The following is a 20594-nucleotide window of genomic DNA, read 5'->3' as shown; positions in this document are numbered from 1 at the left end:
CCCCCCATTGCCCGCCTGCGATTCTAAGCCCTGTGATTTTACATTTTTTTAGGTGTAATGAGCATTTTAGGTCCTTCTCCCTCTGTCCTCTTCAACTCCTGCGAGGTGCTCCTGAGTTTTAGGGGATGCACCCATTCAAGTTGCTTTCTTCTTTGCAACCTAAGGCTGTCACACTTTTCTTTTGGATGACGGGCTAGATAACTACCTTGAGTGGTACCACATTGGTGTGTGTGTGTTTGTGTGTGTGTGTGTGTGTGTGTGTGTGTGTACATATATATATATATATATATATATATATATATATATATATATATATATATATATATATATATATATATATATATATATATATATATATGTGTATATATATTCCTTTCCACACTCCCCAAAGCTTTAGGATGCACTTTCCATCAACGAACCTCCGTTAATACAGGCAACAGCGCAGTCAGCAGATACACGGATTAAATCACATTGCCTTACGTGTTTCAGACTTCTATGCGTCCTTGGTCACAGGCATGAGTGGCAGCAAAGTAACTGGTAAAAGACTTCTGATGCATTTCACTAAAACCTTTTATTGCCCACAGGTGCGGCTTCACGTAATGTTCAAAATTGCATTATGGGTTCAGTAGTCTTTAAGTAAACACCAAAGTTCATAATAAAACTCAATATTGCCAACTCATATTAATAATAACTTCCAAATATAGCCATTAGTGAGCTCCCTCATGAACGGCATTCCGCGTTGGTAAAATATAGTTTGCCAAATTGATGGGCCGGAACTTGCTCTAGGATGCACTTTCCATCAATGAACCTCCGTTAATACTTTGCTGCCACTCATGCCTGTGACCAAGGACGCATAGAAGTCTGAAACGCGTAAGGCGATGTGATTGAACCTGTGTATCTGCTGACTGCGCTGTTGCCTGTATTAACAGAGGTTCATTGATGGAAAGTGCATCCTAAAGCTTTGGCGAGTGTGGAAAGGAATAAATTAACGCGGCATGCCTGCCGTGGGGATTGCACTACCGCGGACTGCAGCGGGCCAATGTGCTCTCTATTTGGGAGCAAGTTCCGGCCCATCAATTTGGCTCAACACCTCACCTAAGTAAGAATTCCTGGACCAATTGAGCTTTCTACTCCCAGTTGTGGCCTCCTATCATACTACTATTAAGAAGGCGGCAGAAACGTTAGGGTATATCAGTGTTGGTGCGCAGGCACGTATGACTCAGGACATCGGTTTTTCTAATGATGTCTAATCAACCCATGTGGACCTCCTGTTCGATTGCTCCAAACTCTTTGGAGAGAAGGTGGACTCCACCTTGGAGTTTTTAAAGAACAGCTCAGCCACTGCTCGATCACTTAGATTGCAGCCCAAGAGAGGGATAACCAGACATTTTCTCAGTTTTGTGCCTTCGGAAAGTTTATCAGTTTCCATCAGCATCAGGGGATTGTCGGTAAGCAGCAGGCCCCAACCCCCTTTGTGTGTTAATACAGAGATTGTGGAAATGGAAAAGGCCAGGCCCCTTCACAGCCCGCTAATTCTTCCTCCTCCTGCTTCTCCTCAGCCACCAGCGGGAAAAAGCTCTTTTTGGGTCTTATTGGGACACTCGAGAATAGTAGGAGGCCAGGTATCTTCTTCTCCATAGGCCTGGAAGGTCATAACTTCAGACCAATAAGTACTACAGATCATGAAAAATGGTATTCGCTACCCTTCTATCAGTCCCTTCCCTAAATTCCCCCCTCCCTGCTCAGACCTTTCACAAGAACAGTGTCTTCTGCTGGACCAAGAGATGGAAGCCTTGCTGCAGAAAGGAGCAGTGTAGCTGTGGTCAGAGTGGGGAATTGGGCAGCGATGGTACAGCTAGTACTTTCTTGTCCCAATGAAGGATGGTGGTCTTCGTCCAGTCCTAGACTTCAGGATCTTGAATCTTTTCTTTTGAAGTTGAAGCTCAAGATGCTGTCCCTAGCCCATGTTGTTCTGGTGCTGGAACTGGGAATGTAGATTGTGCAGATCTCTAATATTGCATCAGTCATCATTGATTCGCTCTGCCTCTCTACATTGTTAAAGTCCTGATGATGATCCCACCATTCACAATGGGATCGAAACACTGACTATAAAAAAAACACAGACCCTAGTTCATTGTATATGTGATTTTTTTTTGGGCGGGCCGTGCTATGCATGATCTGCTGATACACATGTTGTGCGTCTATACTCACTCCACCACTGTGTGTTTTTTAATTTTGTTACATTTTTAACTTATTAAATCTGCCGTTGGGTTCTTTGTATTGTTAATATTAATACTAGGGATCAATGTTCTCTATGATACAGCTTTTATCCCAGGTCCCACATGATCCTTGGCTTTCTCTTGCTCAAATGTACTAAGGCAATTCAACTGTGTTGATTTTAGTCGATCAGTTGCTTTGCTGAGAATTTTGACCTTATTTTGAAGTAGACTTGTTGTAAAATTATCTATATTTAATAAATATCTATAGTTAGCTTCATTTACGACTGAAGTGATGGATTGTGGGTAAAAGGCTCGATTTAAGTTATGGTTATTAGTGCTTGGAAGTTGCTGAAGGAGGGGTCACCCAATCTATCACAGACCTGTTGAAAGTGCTGTGTAGCAGAAATGTGGACTTACATCATCATCGTGTACTCATCTGATGCATATCAACCTCTGATCCCCTGATTTGCATCAACTTTTTATAGAACTGCTGAGTTATGTGCATGGATTTATGCATTCTCTGTGCGCGTGTGTGTTTTTGGTGCATGTGCACAGAAGCACACAACAGCTAATTGTTTTTTTTTTTAATATATATTTTTATTGGTATTTTGCAAAAATCGACAATTTGATTGCCTTCAGGAGAAAAAAGAAGACACAGAAAACAAAACACAGGTGAAGCAGAACAGATTACATCTATTATCACTGTCCACAATCAAGGGTGTTGGCTCCACCAATACAAAGATATCTCACCAATTATTTAGAGTGTCATCCAACATCGTTCCATCTTATGTATGCATGTTTATATTTTGAAACATAATTTGCCATTGACATTGTGCAAATCCAAACTAATGGAAAATGAAAAATAAGGAAACAAAAAGAAAACTAGCAACGAGTAACTAGTGCAGAGGAGTGGTGTGAGCACGTCTAAGTGCTAATATCTAGCGGGACTGGGGACATTCCCAACCCGTGAAGCTGGACTGTGACAGGGGTCCCCCCTTGCTGGTACTCTCCCACCGTCGGTAGACTTAGCCGTTCCAGTGTGTATTCCAAGCCTCCGCATTCCCTCACCATATGTCAGACACCAGTAGCTCCTGATGGCCCCAATCTAGTCACCTGGATCTGGGTATCTATTTGTGACAAACAGTCCGACTCTCCCCCTTCACTGCACAATCCCACTGGCTTCTCCCATTCAGCTAGTACTTCCTTCCATTGCTGGGCCAGTGGGAGCTTTCTCACCCCTCTGACCTCCTGCTATGTCAATGCTCTGCCCTCTGCTCCCACCCATGCAATGACATCCCTATTCCAAACAGAAATCTGTGGATCCCTCACAGAGGTCCACTCCATCGCGATCCTGCATTTAGCTAACCCCAACGTAAGATCCATCAAGCAATTCCCAACTTTGTGTTTAGGCGTTCTGGGGAAGAGACCTCGCAGGCTTGTCTGGATTGTTAAGGCCAACTCCCTACTAAGCACATCCTTTATCTTAACCAACACCGCCCCCCAATAGGGGCATAACCACTGGCAATCCCAGGTCATATGGACAAAGTCAGCATCAGAATCCGGATGTTCGTACCTAGTGCATTGTCTCACTTCCCCTCCATACGTCCCATTGAGCCGATGTGGTGGCATATAAGTCATATGTGTATAGTTAAATTGGGTATATTTCAGTTGGGTGTTCCGGGAACCTTCCCTGAAGATCTCAAAACATTCCGCCATTCAGAGTCAGTAAGGACTTTACCTCCCATTGTATCCCAAAAAGCCCGTAATCTATGCAGCGGGCCAGTGGAGGCCTCCACTAACGTGGTATAGAGCCATTTCAGGAGATGCCCCACCGTCCCAAGAGTGAATAACGCATTGAGGACAGGGTGGGTATCGGGTTACTACCTTTGAGGGCCCCATAGTTGGGCAAACATGCGCATTAATGCTTCATATCGCAGGAATTGGCCATCGGGGAGTCCACTATCTTCCCTCAAGTCCGCGAAAGGGATCATGGCCTTATCTAAGTAACAATCCCCTACAGTCTCAAGTCCAGCATCCAACCATCTGGCCAGTTGGGTGTCCATGAATACAGAGTGAGGGTCCCTGTGTGGTAGATCCACCAAGGGAATCAAGGGGGAATACTTTACAGGTTGTTGCCTTTCGCTACAGCATCGTCTCCACGTCTGGAAGGCTGTGCGCTGTAAAAGGGAGCAGAAAGGGATGGATGTAGCCAGCAATAGAAGTTTTGATGTCACTAATCCTCTACTAGATACTGGATCCGTTAGGCACGTTCCCTTCTTGTTCACTCCCTCCACCCATTGTGCCAACCATTGCATTTGGGCGGCCAACATAAAAAATTCGAAATTTGGCACCCCAAGTCCGCCTTCCGACATAGGGCGCTGCAAGATTTGCAGGGACACTCGCAGACTTCCATCACCCCAAATCAATTGCCGCAGGAGAGCGTGCAGAGGTCTAAACCAGCTTCTCGGCATCCGAACCGAGAGATTCACAAAAAAATTGAGCAACCGGGGCAGCATAACCATTTTGGACAGCGTGATCCGGGCCATGATGGGCAATTGCAACGAGTTCCAAAACTGGACACAAGAGCGAAGGGAGCGCAACATATTACCCAAATTCCCGTCCTAAGATCATCCAGGTCATGAAAAATTTGTATGCCCAAATATCTAAATGTACGCTGTGCCCAGAGGGTATCAGGCGGCAACTCTTCTGGCGTGGGTAAATGCCCAGCTATTGGAAACAAATAGGTCTTGGTTTTATTAACCTTAAGGCCCGAAAGAGCAGCAAAATCGCCTAGGACTTGCAAGGCCGCAGCGCCCCCCTAACTGCCTCTGTGAGGTATAGCAACAGGTCGTCAGCGTACAGCAAGATGTGGTGGCAACTCCCACCCAAGGTCAATCCCAAACCACATCCCCCCAGTCTGAACCGCTCCGCCAGCGGGTCCACAGCCAAGGCAAACAGGAGCGTGGAAAGAGGACAGCCCTGCCGGGAGCTGCAGGAGAACTTGTAAGGTCTAGATATGGCTCGTCCCGTCTTGACCCTCGCAGTGGCTGAGTCATAAAGGAGCTGCACCCAGTCATCCTCCAAGCCCATGCGACGCATCACCTCGAATAGGTACTCCCAGCTCACCGTGTCAAACGCTTTCTCCAAATCGACAGATAAAACCGCTGCGTGCTGGAGAGCTGGAGCATCCGCATGATAGAGCACGGAATAGAGCCAACTGATGTTATAAGAGTTGCTACGAGTGGGGATAAACCCAAATAACAGCTAATTGTATTGGCTTTTTTTTATATATGTATTAATTATCAAAGAGTTCCAGCAGCTGCTTGTGAATTGTTGTACTAAAGATTTCAGATACGCGGAGAGCATTGAACACACAGAATACTATCTGCTCTGTATATATAGCTGCTGTTTTCCATTATGAAAGGATGCTCAGAGGAACTTTTCTTAGATAGTTTTAGACCTTAGAGTGGGGTGGAAAAATATTGAAGGGTTAAGTTTTATTGATTCCTATATTTTCAACTTGATGTCTCAGAAATAGATCATACGTTAGAACTATTGTGTATTGCACTGTTCACACTTTTCGATTTTCCGAATCTAGTGTATCGCATACTCACTCTGTTTTTGTTTATTTCTAGTATTCCAAGGATATAATATTCCAAAAGGCAGTGTGATACTACCCAACCTGTGGTCTGTGCACAGGGATCCTAAAATTTGGGAGAAACCAAATGAATTCAACCCTAGTCGATTTCTGGATGAACATGGACAAATCCTGAAAAAGGAAGCATTTATTCCATTCGGAATAGGTAACCTACTATACTTTTTTTGTCTACAGTAAATGCATCAGAAAGGGAGCGGGAGGCAGGCTTTTAAGAAACGGCGCACTCTAGTTATTCTTACGCTCGTTCATGTCCCGCTGTTTTGTGTACTAAGGTATGGGGCAGCATTTGATTATAGACTTTTAATACCATCCATTTCTCACATAAAGTACTCATATTACAAAGATTTGTCCCTAGTTCTTCTAATCTAAGCAATAACATAACATAATGTGTAGTTGTAAAGTGCATGTTCACCCAGAAGGGTACCTTGACGCTGAATAGTTGATGTTTGTTACCCAACTCAATGGTACTCTTGTTATCGACCTGATTAGCCCCACTTGGATTTGAACATGTGGCCATGAGGTCAAACACAGTCCCCTTCATTGGGCGCCTTAGTCCACTAAGCCACCAGACCTAACAGGCATTTCCAAAATAGGTCCTGAAGAGCCAGATCCTTATCAGATTTTCAAGATAACCATTATCTGTTAATTCTTTGCTTTTTTTGTCGTGTATGTAAAGTATTCGTATGTGGATGTGTACATTATTACGTGGATATCCTAAACATGACATGAATCTGCCCCTCTCAGAGCTGTTTATGACACCCCTGGCCTTGTCCATGGCATGTCATGGGAATGCCTTTTATTTTTGCCACATCATTTCATGTAGTTTTGTCTCACTGATTGTATGATGCATGTAGGGTTTGCACACCGCGATCTAAACAACAAAAAGCACCTTGTTTCCTCGAAATCCGTCATTTCTAAAGAGTACACCATTGCTTCTGTCAGATTCTTTACTTCTCAAGTCTAGCTGCCACACTTTTAGTAAGAATATAGAAAGAAAGCATCAGTTCCTGCTTTCTGGTAACCACCAAATTATTCTGATAACCTATTAACGGCCTAAATATACAAAGCCCCAAACAGCTTGTGTAATACAAATATCCCAAGAATTACCAAATTTACCCCTCACCAAACGGCTTATTTTGTGTGAGGGTCTGTATTTCTGCCAAGTTATAATTCCGTTCTACAGTTTTTGCTGTATTGGAGGAAATACATTCTTAACTCCCCTATTTATGAATGTTCTCTTTACCTACGAGGAAAACCATACAAATGCAATGAATTTTGCAGTTATAATTGTTTTTATAACTCCAACCAAATATGAGATTAAGTTTCTCCTCAAATTAAGTGGAATGTCGTAGTTAGGTTTTTTAGGGGGTGCTCATTGATTTTTCTGGAAACAAAAGTTCTAGTAAGAGCTAAGAAAGTTAAAACTCATATACCTCAACTAAAATGTCTAGATGAGCATTGCATCTCATACCCAAATAAACACGCCAGTCCGCAAGGCATCTACTGCTCACCACTAGAACCTGAAATGTGGGAGTTTTAACATGTATCTCACCATAGAGGTCTAGAGCTCTGTGTATGAAAACCCAGACAAAGGCCTTTCCTTTAGGAAATCAAAAAACACTTCAATGAACAGCCAAACTGCATCTCTGTTCGTATCATACTGATTCAGTTCATAGTATGATTGCGGAAATCAATAAAAAAGCCTCATCCTCCGATTTCCATAATGCGGTTTATTGAAAATCTTGAAATTGAGACTGTTAACTTGCATGTGTTTCTTTTTATGAACTATGGCCCAGATCTAATAAGGACTTGCATTTGCCTCGCGTGGCGCAGTCACAAGGCAACTTCAGTCCTTAAGCCACACAAGGAGTGAGTTACGCCACCTTGTGTGGTTTTATAATAAAAAAGTAATGTAATGATGCCTCTTGTGCTGAGTTGTGTTACAATGCATCTGGGAGCCATTCCATGGGTGGCGCATGGGCGTTCCCATGCATCCACCCTTGGTTTTTGGTAAACAACCTTTACAACGAAACTTTTACAACACATGCCTTTACAACGCGGTTTTTACATCGCAAATCATTACAACGCATTGTGCTGAGGGGCGCTCTAGGATAGGGAATAAGTTTCATTTACTATCCAACACCTTCCCTAGTGTCCACGGGGACTGGAGTTGGAATAGCAAATTAAACTATTCAGTATCCAGCACCCCAAAGCGCTATGCGTTGTAAAGGTTTGCGATGTAAAAACCGCGTTGTAAAGGCATGCGTTGTAATAGAGCATGCGTTGTAACGTCATACATCCATGGTTTTTGGTGCTTTCCCCGATTTACTGAAGCTAGTAAAACTGAGAATGTGTCAAAATGACACCCAGTGGGGCATAACAAGGAGAAAAATCTTTATTTCTCTTCTTTACTTCAGCTTTCTATATGTGATGGATTCCGCCTCAAACATAGAAAGAGGAAAATGCCTCTAAGGATTGTTTTTGTCCCTTCCAACATGAAAACCACCCTGCCCATAATGCAGACACTCTGGAACTCCAGAGAAAGGGTGCCTTCGTTGGAACGAGGCTGCACACAGTCCGCCAGCACAAGGAGAGAGCAGAAAATCTCCATATCTCTGAAAATATGGAACATTTCTTCTGTCTCCCTTTCACGAAAAACAGCACAGAAACTTTGCTTGCTGCCCCCATGTGAAAGATTAGTAAATATGCCCCTACATTTTCATCTATTCACACTGCTTGTACCTGCCAGTTTGGCAGGTTATACCATACATGCCATTGATTGGGTCAGTGCGTTGTGAGCCCTCACTTGCATAATAGGATCAGATGGAAAGTGCATACACCTTTAGTTGAGAAGCCTCGAATGATGATTTGATGTAAAAAAGAAGCATTCCCAAATTAAAACAAATTTTTAAAAAACTTTTTATATATTTTGTCTTTTTCAGGTCGTCGAGTTTGCATGGGGGAACAGCTGGCGAAGATGGAATTATTCTTAATGTTCGTGAATTTATTCCAAAGTTTCTCTTTTGCCTTAGCTGATGACTCTAAAAATCCAGCCATGGAAGGAAGATTTGGTCTAACTTTGGCTCCCTATCCTTTCGAAGTTAAAATCACTAAGCGATGAAAGGACTGTTTTAGGGGAAAATACGGAAAAATGAATTTGACCGGATTAAAATGTGTATTTTTAATAGACACATTTTTTTATAACTTGATCTTCTTCAATTAAGCTGCAAATGTTTTTTATGTCCGAGACTTTATTTCCTGGAATTATGAGGCTACTTTTATTTCGGTTCTTTTCTTATAAACGTAGCCTTATTAACGTGAAACCAAAGATATGTGTAAATATTGGAAGCGCCTTGAAATACATTTGTACTTTGTTTTGTTTGCCAGATGTACTTTATACCGTTTAGCACAATGCCATTACTTACCAAGTCTAATGTTTGCTCCTGATGTTGAAACAGGTTGTGGCCAGGTCAGACTGAAGTCCCCAAGGTTATCAGCTCCCTACACCGTCCCTGCAGCCCTTAACCACTGTACATAGTGTAGTGGCTGTGGGCATGTCCGTTTACACTGCAAAATGGCCGCCTTATAACTTCCATAATTCCAGTCGAAAGTGTAGATGCTTATCCAAAAGATGCCCCACTTTAAACATAACGGCATGGGAGAGTTCTGCTGCCCTCTCGAAGTTTTAATAGCGCCCTGCACGTAAATTGACTTCCCAATTTTGAGTACTAACATATCGTGAAGGTATGGAACTGTTGAGCTAAGAATAGGAAAGGTATAGCTCTCTATATGTACCTAACTTGATGATATGATTATAATCGATATTGTGGAGTTGATATGTGTGCATGGCGAGAATATGTTATGTTATGTTATTTATTCTTTTGTATAGCGCAACGGTTACTCGAAAAGAGTGTCCCGGCGCTTTGGGTAAGGAGAACTGATTCGCAATAACATAACACATTAAAAGAGAGTACAGAACAAACAAGTACAAAAAAGGGACTGCTGGGGGGTCTACTGGGTGAACAACCAGGATTTGAGACCTCTCCTAAAGTCAAGAAGACTAGTAGCCCCCCGAAGTGGGAGCGGAAGCGAATTCCACATCTGTGGAGCCAGCAGACTGAAGGAGCGGCCACCCAGGCGCGCTCTCTTAACTCGAGGGACAACCGCCAGGAGCAAAGATTCTGACCTGAGAGAACGAGCAGGATGGTAGAAGGCCGGTCTCTTTTGGAGATGCCTTGCACCCACAGCGTGGAGAGCCTTGTAGGCCAAAGTCATAGCCTTGAAGGCAATCCGTTTACGGATGGGTAACCAGTGCAGAGTCAACAATAGGCCCGAGGCACTGACACGTCTATTTATATTTACCTCCATATTGTGAAATACAACCAATATGAGCCAAGTACAAACATTTCTTTAAAATGTGCTTAGCAGTCACAGGTGCATGTTTTGGGAGCTTGACACTCTATGTTACAGTTGACATAGTTTGAGTGGTAATGAAACCAGTGAAGTGACTAACAGCAGTGAATAGGCTTGGCCAGCTCACGTGATGTGCGGCTTTTTGACCTCCTTTACATCCTATAATCAGACAAATACTCTCAAGAGAAAAAACGAACGAGGCGGCAAAGACTCCACCCACGCTTGGACCTGCATGTCCACATTTTAGAATTATGACCAGGTCAGTGACATCAGCCACGTAGCACAAGATGGAACCCTACTATTCTTGCTGCCCTACCTGATGAACGGCCTTAAGGTGAACAAACATATTTTCGTGTACGTGTACGCCCTGACACAAATAAAGCATGGGTTAAATCAAAGTAAACACAAGTGGGTACAATTTCAAGCACATATTCAATTATTTCCTTGCATACAAATACTTTCAACAGAACTGGAATTTTTGTTAAAAATGTTCCATAAATCGTTTTACTCACAACTTCCACGCCCTATACTTAGGTAAAATGTGCACTGCGCTTGTGCCTTGATGGGTGATGTACTCGGGCATCTGGTACGTTCACTATTTGTACCTGTAGGAGCTGTGTTTGAAAGATACAGTGCCTCTAAGCAAATGTGAAGTGCTTTTAATAGGAGGCTGCTTCTGGACAGGAAGGGGTGCTAGGACGGTGCCACCGAGTACCTTTTAATTTTTCCGTTCAAAACTGCTCTCTGTTGATGAAATTCACTGATCGGCGGCTTCATGACAACTGTGAAGTTTCATGTTAGTTCTTCTAACGTTCAGAAACAACGGGCGTTGCATATCCTGTGCAAAGCGTGACACCTACTGGCTGAAGAGAGAAGAGTGTTTATTTTCAAAGGTCATTCTTTTGTTTAGGCATCGCTGACTACATTTTCATGAAAGTAAATTGAATCAAAGCAAACTTTTTGTGGTTTTGACACGATGGATGGCTATTTAATCCGAAAACGAATGCAGTGAGAAAGTGTAAATAGAATAACTGTATTAAACTGAGCGACTTAAAGGCTATAAACCGGTGTTACTAAAAAATACATTTTGGCCCTAAAAAAATGCAGAAATTAATCCGATATATTAAGAGTGAAACCTAATGTATTACTCGCCTACCACCAGAACTAGCTGTAGCAATGAATGAGGTTAGGCGTCGCTTACCTTTACATACAAGTAAGACGGATTGGCATTGCCTATTTCATTTTGACTGATTTTTTTAATCCTATTAAGGCTTTCACTGTTGCCAGACGCGCTGCAAGCAGTTTATCATTGTACAAAGAATACATTTAATTCCAGGAGAAAACGAAAATAAATCCACATTATATGATTTGAATAACGTTTTAAATACTGCCAGTCTTGCTTACAAGGTTCGCATTCAAATCTAATCCAAACAATATATTTGCAATAAGCAAATGTCTGTTAGTAGATGTAATATTATTTTCATTCTTGGTAATTTCAGCTCCACGCTGCATTCCATGCAATAGGACGTTGATGTGTTTACGTTTTGTGTAGTGTGCTTCCCTCTAGTGGATAGAAGCGTTAACTGCTGCTACCGGCTCCATTAACGTTAGGTAGCTATGAATTGTTACTGCTTTCACTCAGGTATGCAAAATATGGTAATTTGTGTTATCAGAGGCTATAAAGTTAGGGTGGCCAGATTTTGAGACGCAAAAACCGAGACAGGGTAGGCATAAAAGTAGGACCAAAACCCTTAGCCCTACTTGTATTCAAAATTAAGGAAAGCATCGGGCTACCGGGACAGTCCGAAGAAATCTGGGACGTCTGGTCACCCTATATAAAGTGCTTGAATTGGTCAAAGGATGTCGGTTTGTAACTTGTAAGTAAAGGGAAGACAACAACATGATTTTGTATGTTCAACGTGGAAAATATTCTGACTAGAAAGAGGAATCCCAAATCTACTGATGGCGAAATCTCACCCCTCAGATGAAGTGTGCTGCTCCACATATGAATAACGAATCTACTAGTGGTAAAAACTAAAAAGCTCTTGTGGGTGGATCAAACACAAAAAGGAAAGAAAGCCACTATTGCATAGACTTAAGAAATATGGGATCCTGTAATGCTGGGCGACCGGGGCAAGTCAGTGATCAAATAGAACAGTGGTCCCCCCGGGGGAAGTGAAACCCTAATAGTCGGTGGCAATTCAAAGACAACTGTGAATAAACTTTTGTTTGCAAAGAATACAGTCAAAGTTTTTCATTGTAAAACTATATCAATAATGTGCGAACACATTGCTTCATAAAGAAAGTGCTCCAAAAACCAACTCAGTGCGAGTGAATTGAAGTGCACAGGTGCTACATACAAGGCATATACAACACTAGAGGCTGATATGGATTTAACTCAGCACAACTCAAATCAGAATACAACATGTAGAAAATCCTGATTATAATCAGTTCTCTAGCTTAACTGTCGACATTTCAACCCTATTAAAATACATTGAAATGGTATATATATTATCGTCCTCCACTTCACCCATAGATCTAAAAAGGAGATAGCTGTTGTGTCAAAGCTCCATGTAAACTGAATCTCAGCTGATAAATCAACTCCCCTTCCTGTCTTGCTATTACTCCTGGTGTGAGCTGCAGCACAATGCTAACAGACAACCTTTTGTAGTCGGAGTGTGTTTGCAAAATGGGGATGGGTCTAAGACACAAAAAAGAAAAGCCCCCAAAAGAGAGCCCCCCAGCCCACTCTATGTACCACCAGTATGGAAAAAGCATGTGCAAAGTTCTTGAAATGGTGGGACTTACTAGCAAGGATGGAATGTGATACTTTTTTATGTACAAAATAGTACCTTTGAATTAGATGGACTGAAGAAACTAAAGGGTCCTAAAACAAAATTGAACCTCTGTAATGGCCAACATTTCTTAATTGGTTTGATGAAATAAACATAAATAAGCACAAGACTCAGGTGTGCAAAATGAAGCAGATGTAGGAGAAACTCAAACACCAAATTAGCCATTGGAAGGACAGAGGTATAACTTGTATTTCCACTGCCTTACTTGTCCCCCCAGATAACCAAAATAACCAAGATGGAAGAGCCTGAAAAGTAGGAGGCTATAATGAACATCCTTGGGTTGCCATGCTGCCTGCAGGGGGATGAAGGGGCCGTGGTGCACCTTGACCCTAATTCTGGTCAGTACTGGCTGCTCATCCAACAGGGAGGACACAAGAGGGTAAAGTGCTTGCAAGAGCTGTAGCTGCCCCAGTACGTGGAAAGAGACGAGGGGCACAGCACGCGAAAAAAGAGGCTGATTTTGTGACTCTGAAAAGTTGTCATGGGGCTTGTTCACATGAAGCATCGGTAAAACTCCCATATGAAAGAGAGCAGAAGCCCTTGGAGAAGCGATACATCCGGAGTTGCACATGGTTGCTTAAACTGCCCTGAGCAAGCTATTTAACGTGTGCTTCTGCTGCTTTGCCTCTGAATATTTTTAACACACTGCACTGTTTTTATTCATTTCCTCGTGTTGCTTGTGTTTTAGGCTCATTTGACTTCCGCACTTCAGGGACAGGCTGAGCTCTGATTGGCTTCCTTTAAACAATCAGAAGCTCGACCGGCAGGAGCCAGTTGTGCCCCCCGGCCATTTAATGCCTGCTGTGGCTCGGACATGCCAAATGCAAGCCCATGTGTGCCCGTCGGCGCCTGGACGACGCCAGACGCTCTGCCCGTCTGGTTTGCGCAAAAGATACCTACTCCCTAAATGACGACCTACCCGCTATTAGCAAGGGGGTAAGCCCATGTGCTCCCCACTTCTGCGTCTCACTGGAGGGCCTTTTCTGCTGCATGCAGTGCGGCTTCAGCTCTCTGGCAAACGCTAATTTTCCATCCCCCTCCCCGCACTCTGCTACACTTCTCAGTCTGAACTGCCGCTCCCTAGTAAAACACTTCACCCAAGTATTCGATTTACTTCACGACGAGGCACTGAATGCTCTTTTTCTCACTGAGACAATGCTCTGTGACATCACGGAGGCAGAACTTGGCCTAGCCATGCCTCAAGGTTACAATATTGTGACACTTTATAGAGGGACCCGGGTTAGTGGCATCGCAATTAACTTTAAAACTGGATACACTTGCATCCTGATCAAAGAGGCCCTGGTGGGCTGCGAGTGTGCATGGTTTAGGATCCTCCTCAATGCTAATTAAACTCTATTTGGGCTCCTAATTTATCGCCCTTCAGGCCTTCAAAAAAGGACAGAGATGCACTTATCGTAACATCTGGTATACTTGCTATCAGATCAGCCAATTTCAGTCTTATCGGAGACCTTAACCTACATTTGGATGCTAGTCAAGTCTGTGAAATCAGCAATTTGTTAGCTGATCTTGCTGCCCTGCCACTGACCTAGCGCGTCCCTGTATGCACACATTCTGCTGGACCCTGTTCTCTCTAATCTGCCCGCTCTCATAGTTAATCCACCTATTCCTATGAGCTGGTCTGACCATTACTTGGTAACCATGTTACAACTGGCACAGTGCGTAAATCAGTCTTAAGGCGCCCCTGTCATAAACTCAATTCCCAGCAGTTCCGCACCCTCCTCCTGAGCCCAACACCCAGTCTTCCCGACAATCCGGATGAGGCAGAGAGTACCCTCTTTGAGTGACTGACACACTTCCTCGATACTCTCATCCCAGCCAGGTGGACCCAGAGCCGTAATATCCAGTCTATTCCATGGTATAATGACAACTTGGCCTCAATCCGGAAAAGCTGTAAAAAGCTGAAAACACAGTACTGTGTAGCCATCAAGAACTATCATAGAGCCATTCAGAAGGAACAAGCTGCCTACTACGCCGATGAGATCAGAAGCAGCAATAATCCAGATAAGCCTGTCTTTTCCCTGCTTAAAGACCTAAATCCTCCAGGCAACCTCAAACCACCCCTCCTTCAAATCAGCAATGCGAGACCCACTCTACCTTCTTTATCAAGAAGGTCAAGGACATTTATAAAACCTTCTCCCACACTGAGACTAGGGCTGGCCCCTCCCTGTGGTCTCTGGATACTCCGGCACTCTGTCTTCCCGACACTCTCTCAAGAAGTGATGCGCAGAATCTGCAATAAACTTAAATCAGGATCTCCTGCAGACCCTCTCAACCGGACCAATTCCAGAAATTTCTACCTCAACTTCTTTCCTCCTGCAAACTCATCATACTTGCCATGTGTCTGTCCTCCGCTTCTGCTCCCAGGTACATGCTGTCCACCAAGGGGTTCCTCAGGGCTCAGCTTTAAGCCCAACCCTTTTTAACATCTACATCCAACCTTTGGCAGCAGTAGCTAGGAACAGAGAATTAGCTGTGGTATCCTATGCGTATGACACACAGCTGTTGGTAGCACTACCTGATGACTCTGGGAAGGATGCATTTAAGTTTACGGAAGATCTAACAGCCATTGCAGATTAGATTACTGCGAAATTGCCTCCAACTTAATTCCGCCAAATCAGAGATCTTGTTGGTGGGCAAGGAAATCCATTTGGTGGCCATCCTCTCTAGGTCTCCCACCTGCCCAAAACCGTCAGTTAAAAATCTGGGAGTCTGGGTTGACCCTGCTCTTTTTTTTCAGGCCCAAACTAAGGCAGTAGCCGGGATTTGTTCGGACTCCTATGAGGGCTCAAACCACTGTTGGGTTTCTTTGATGCTACCACCCGCCAGGTGATCATCCAGACCACAGTACTCTCCAGACTGGACTATGCTAGCTCCCTATATCTTGGGGCCAACAGAGCAGAGATACTTCGTCTACATGGGGCACAAAACGCCGCAGTCCGGCTCTCTTAGGCCTGCCAAGAACTTGTTCCATTACTGGCTGCATTCGCAAACTGCACTTGCTGCCGGTGGAGAAAGGTATTCAATTTAAAACTCTTCGTATCGCCACAGAATCATGAATCTCCAATCTCCCGCTATACTGGCCAGTCTTATGGTGTCCTACATACCCACCCGCCAGCTGCGCTCCATGGACCAGCACCTGGCTGCTGTCCCTCTGGTTAAGAGAGTACGATCTGAAGGGCGCTCCTTCCACGTACGCGCTGCAAAGCTTTGGAACTCCCTCCCCGCAAATAGCAGAAATATACAAAATCATTCACTCTTCATCAAAACCCATCTCTTTCCTGCGTAACTGTTCTTTTGTGTGTTTTCTGGTTTGCCTAGGACAGTTGCATTCTAGCGCTGGGACGCCCCATGTCTGGGGCAGCTGGGAGCTCTATAAAACTCATAACATATTGTGAGAAATTGAGTGATCACGCCTCCTCAGTTTCCAGTGATCATGATGATGAGAAGCCCCCCAAATCTATGCTTAGCCTTAGGGAATGGCCTGGAGTAAAAATAATCATGATTGTATCATGGTCCATGTCACAGTCCATGAACAAAAAGAAACAATTCCCCATTGGGTGCAAAAACCCTTCAAAGTTCCTTGAAGAATTGTACACTGTATTTTAAGTGTAGCTACCGAATTGGGAGGATGTGATTCAGCTATTACGATTGGTAGTTGCGAGTGAAGTGAGAGATTGAATGATAGAGAAAAGTATCCGGCTGAGACAGGTACTGCAAGATGATGCTTCGAGTAAAGTGAAAGAGATGGTGAGTGTAGTAATGGAAGTGTGTCAGCTTAAAAGTGATTAGACTAAGTTTGATTTGAAAGTCCAAGCAAAACATGGGTGAATCACCAGCTAATTATTCAGAATGGTTAAAGGATGTGCTTGAGTTTTATTATGGTATTATTCTCCCCACAGAAGATCAAGAAGCTGTGGGTGCTGACTTTGTAAGTGGACTGTTACGGAATGTTCAAAATCTGTTGAAAATGAATAGTACTGGATTGCAAACCAAGAGCTTAGCTGAATTGTTAAAAAGTGGACCATTGGATGTAAGAACAAGTGTGTAAGAAAGACTATAATGAATCCAAATCAATAAGGCAGAAAGTAAAGAAAAAAGGAAGAAACAAGATAAATCAAGAGTCAGACCAAGGAGGCAATGGGGTCAGAAAGGAAGGGGAACAGGCTGTCTGTTGTGTCAGGTGCGGGAGAGATGATCAAGAGACCCATGGCAGATAATGTTTTAATTATGGGCAGTTGGAAAAGGGACTGTCCAAATGGTGTCTGTGGTGCCTCTCCAAAATCCCGCCCTCTTTGTCCAGATCACCCAAGTACCCAGGTTACTAGGAAAGCCTGAGAGTTGCTGATTGTGCCAAGAATACCTTTATCCCTGATCAGAATGGCCCCAACATGAACTTCACCATTAATGGGAAACCCACTTCTTGTCACATTGATACTGGTGTTCAAATACTAGGAGTTAAGAGGGATTTTTAGGACTAGGTCGCCCTCCACTCATTCAATCAAAAATCACAAAAACCTAGTCCAAAAGGCAATAATTTTTATAAATCTATGGGCATATATGGATTTGTCAAAAGATCATTCCAATCACACTCCTGAATGTAGAAGTAGGTGTCGTGCTCAAGATACTTGCCAAAAAATAATAAAAGTAGCCAATCTCTGATAAGTCTAACACTAGACAACACAGTACAAACATTCACTAGAAAGACGACATTTGAAAAAATGTGTGAATAGCTAGAAGACACCTCACGGGCGCCCCATTGGTGGTGCGCCCGTGAGGTCTCTTCTAGCTATTCACACATTTTTTCAAATGTCGTCTTTCTAGTGAATGTTTGTACTGTGTTGTCTAGTGTTAGACTTATCAGAGATTGGCTACTTTTATTATTTTTTGGCAAGTATCTTGAGCACGACACCTACTTCTACATTCAGGAGTGTGATTGGAATGATCTTTTGACAAATCCATATATGCCCATAGATTTATAAAAATTATTGCCTTTTGGACTAGGTTTTTACATTGATACTGGTGCCAGCTGGTCTGTCCTCAAATACTCTGAATTTCATTTCATACCTCTGTCTGGCTTGTCCATAAATGTAGGTAGTGCCGTCAATCAGAAAGTTCCTGGCCATGTTAAAGACACTGTTTCTGTTACACTGTGTCTCATTACTGATAAACCAACTTTTTAATTAAGTCCCACATCTTTTGCAAACCTGCTACGAACATGATCTGGCAAAATGTTCACATGGTAGCCAAACTCTCAAACTTTATGACCCTGTGTGACTGCCTATATACCTTCCTAACTTTTTCTCCATCAAAGCCGCAGAAACACTAGCTGATGCAACAAAAATTTGGCCTGATTACATTAAAAGGCCACAGATATGGATGGCTGAAGGGATCTATGGAGCCAGCATGACTCACTAATCCACATCATGTGTATCTGTAAAAAGCTCTCTCCCCACAGAAAAGTTTGGTTATAGCCGATGTTTAGAATCCTCAACAGTTGTTCTTGTAATGAGGTGCTGGAAGTCTGCCTAAAGGGATAATCCACACTACTGATGTCAAGATTATTGACATTTCTGATGACTGTAATAAGCATTCTAGGTCTCTGTGATAACAATTAATTTTAAGGCTGGTTCAGTCAGGCTGTAAATTACTGTGGTATTGCTTTCTACACTTCGATCTTCAGTATTTGGCTGGCACCCTTCTGTTAATTAACTTGTGGACTGGGCCTTCATTATAATAAACGATACATGTAATGGCCTTGCACTTTTTTGACCTCCTTTGTTAGGTTTTATGATGTAACAGAAGTGCAAATTTTAATCCAAAGGTGTTTTATATTCTATTTTTTATCAGTGTTTAATGCTTTATACTGCTCTGAGTTTTCTCGAATGAGCTTCTCTCTTTTTCTGTTAGGTGCTCCATTCTGACTTGCCCACCACATCTTATCCATGGATCATGTTTTAATGCAGAGAAGGGAGAACTCAGAAAGAAAGCGGACTAGATGCTCAGAACTGCTGTCTGGGGCTTCTTGTGGTTGCTGTTTCTTACCCATTAGTGTTGAATTAGTTTTATTGTCATAATCTTATGTTTTTACTATGGAAATGTTTTAAGCCGATGACAGCAATTATTTGTATTAATTGTGCTAAATAAAATCTATCAGACATTGTTCCTGTTAAACTTGGTCTCATTACTGAAACTTTCTGAATAAGTCCCAAATCCTTTGCAAACCTGCAAGGAATATACGTGTTTTGTAAAAGGAACTGTACTTTTTTCTGTACTAATGATGGTGTTTTCTTTAATGTTCCCCCACATCATGAAGAGAATGATTTTGCCTTTCTTTGTGAGTAAAACTTGCCTCATATTGAATACAGTCCCACTTCTCATGAACGTAATAAATTGCTTAAACAGGTGCTTTCTAAGTTGTTGTCCACAGGTGCAAATAATGTTTGTTACATTGCAACAGTTAAACCTGTCAAGATTAAGGAGAGCCCTTTGAAGAACCTACCTGCCATTCCAATACCTCTCTTCCCTGAAGTTGTGAAAGGATTTATATCCTTAATTTCCCACCCCATCTAACAGAATTATTGTGACTACTGCTAGCCACAGTAAAAGCATGTAAGGCCAACTTGTACCATTTTGTACAAGGCCTCCACGATAAACACAGCATGGTGATTCCAGCTTCCCCATAGCCCCTCTTCCCGTCACTGTTATGTCCTGCATCACAGCCACAGTATAGTAGATCTTTTTTCTGTCTTTTTTAGGTCAAGCCTATTCAACGCTTGTACTGTTAAGCAAACTGTTGACTATACTTTGCGGGGTCTGACTCCTCCTGCGCTTTGAATTGGCTTTTGTGTGTGTCATTAAAAATCGTAGCCTGCTAATGGTGGTTGCATGTCTTACCTTTTCAGAGAAGTTCACTCTCATCGAATATTGTTGCAGCAGTACGAGCAGCGACGCGCATGCAATCCCTACCTGCAGTCTGGTGCATTATTAATGCCTGGAGTTCCAATCATGCTTATAATTTTTAAATGCTTTTGGAAGCAAGGCACGCTTTAACTATAGCAGCAGCGTGCCCTACTTTCTTTTTTTGTTTTTTTCTTGCCGGTCCCGAGATTGAATCAGATTACGTACCTTTAACTCTGCCCAGGGCACACCATGTAAGGTCTGATCATGACGCATTTAGGACAGCTAGAATGAAAACTTGTTTGTCAGTTTCAACTCCACAGGCTCGTTCACTGAAAAGGTACGGTGCCATGACCACAACTAAAACACGGATGCACTACATTTTTAAAAGCTTTATTGGCTACTGCTTGGGCAGCAGATGGCAGGCATGGGAGGCGTGCGGGGGAGAACAGGCCAGCTTTGACCGAGCACACTGGCCTACCTCGGGGACGCTGCTCTCTTCAAGTAAGGCAGAAAAGTCTTCAGGAAGCT

At 43.0% G+C, this 20594-nt stretch overlaps 1 protein-coding gene across 1 annotated transcript in view; it reads left to right on the top strand.

The window, feature by feature from the left end:
* The window catches only part of CYP2U1 (cytochrome P450 family 2 subfamily U member 1), a 228750-nt gene extending 209413 nt beyond the window's left edge, over positions 1 to 19337 (top strand). The window contains exons 4-5 of the mRNA XM_086962016.1: positions 5855 to 6022; positions 8820 to 19337. Of these exons, the coding sequence (XP_086818142.1) occupies positions 5855 to 6022; positions 8820 to 8998 (347 nt within the window). The 3' untranslated portion in view covers positions 8999 to 19337. The remainder of the gene's footprint in view (positions 1 to 5854; positions 6023 to 8819) is intronic.
* Positions 19338 to 20594: the final 1257 nt, after the last annotated feature.

The sequence above is a fragment of the Lissotriton vulgaris genome, chromosome 3_1, assembly GCF_964263255.1.
Source record: "Lissotriton vulgaris chromosome 3_1, aLisVul1.2, whole genome shotgun sequence".
NCBI lineage: Eukaryota > Metazoa > Chordata > Amphibia > Caudata > Salamandridae > Lissotriton > Lissotriton vulgaris.
The sequence above is the reverse complement of the archived record's forward strand: the minus strand, read 5'-3'. Positions and strand labels throughout refer to the sequence as shown.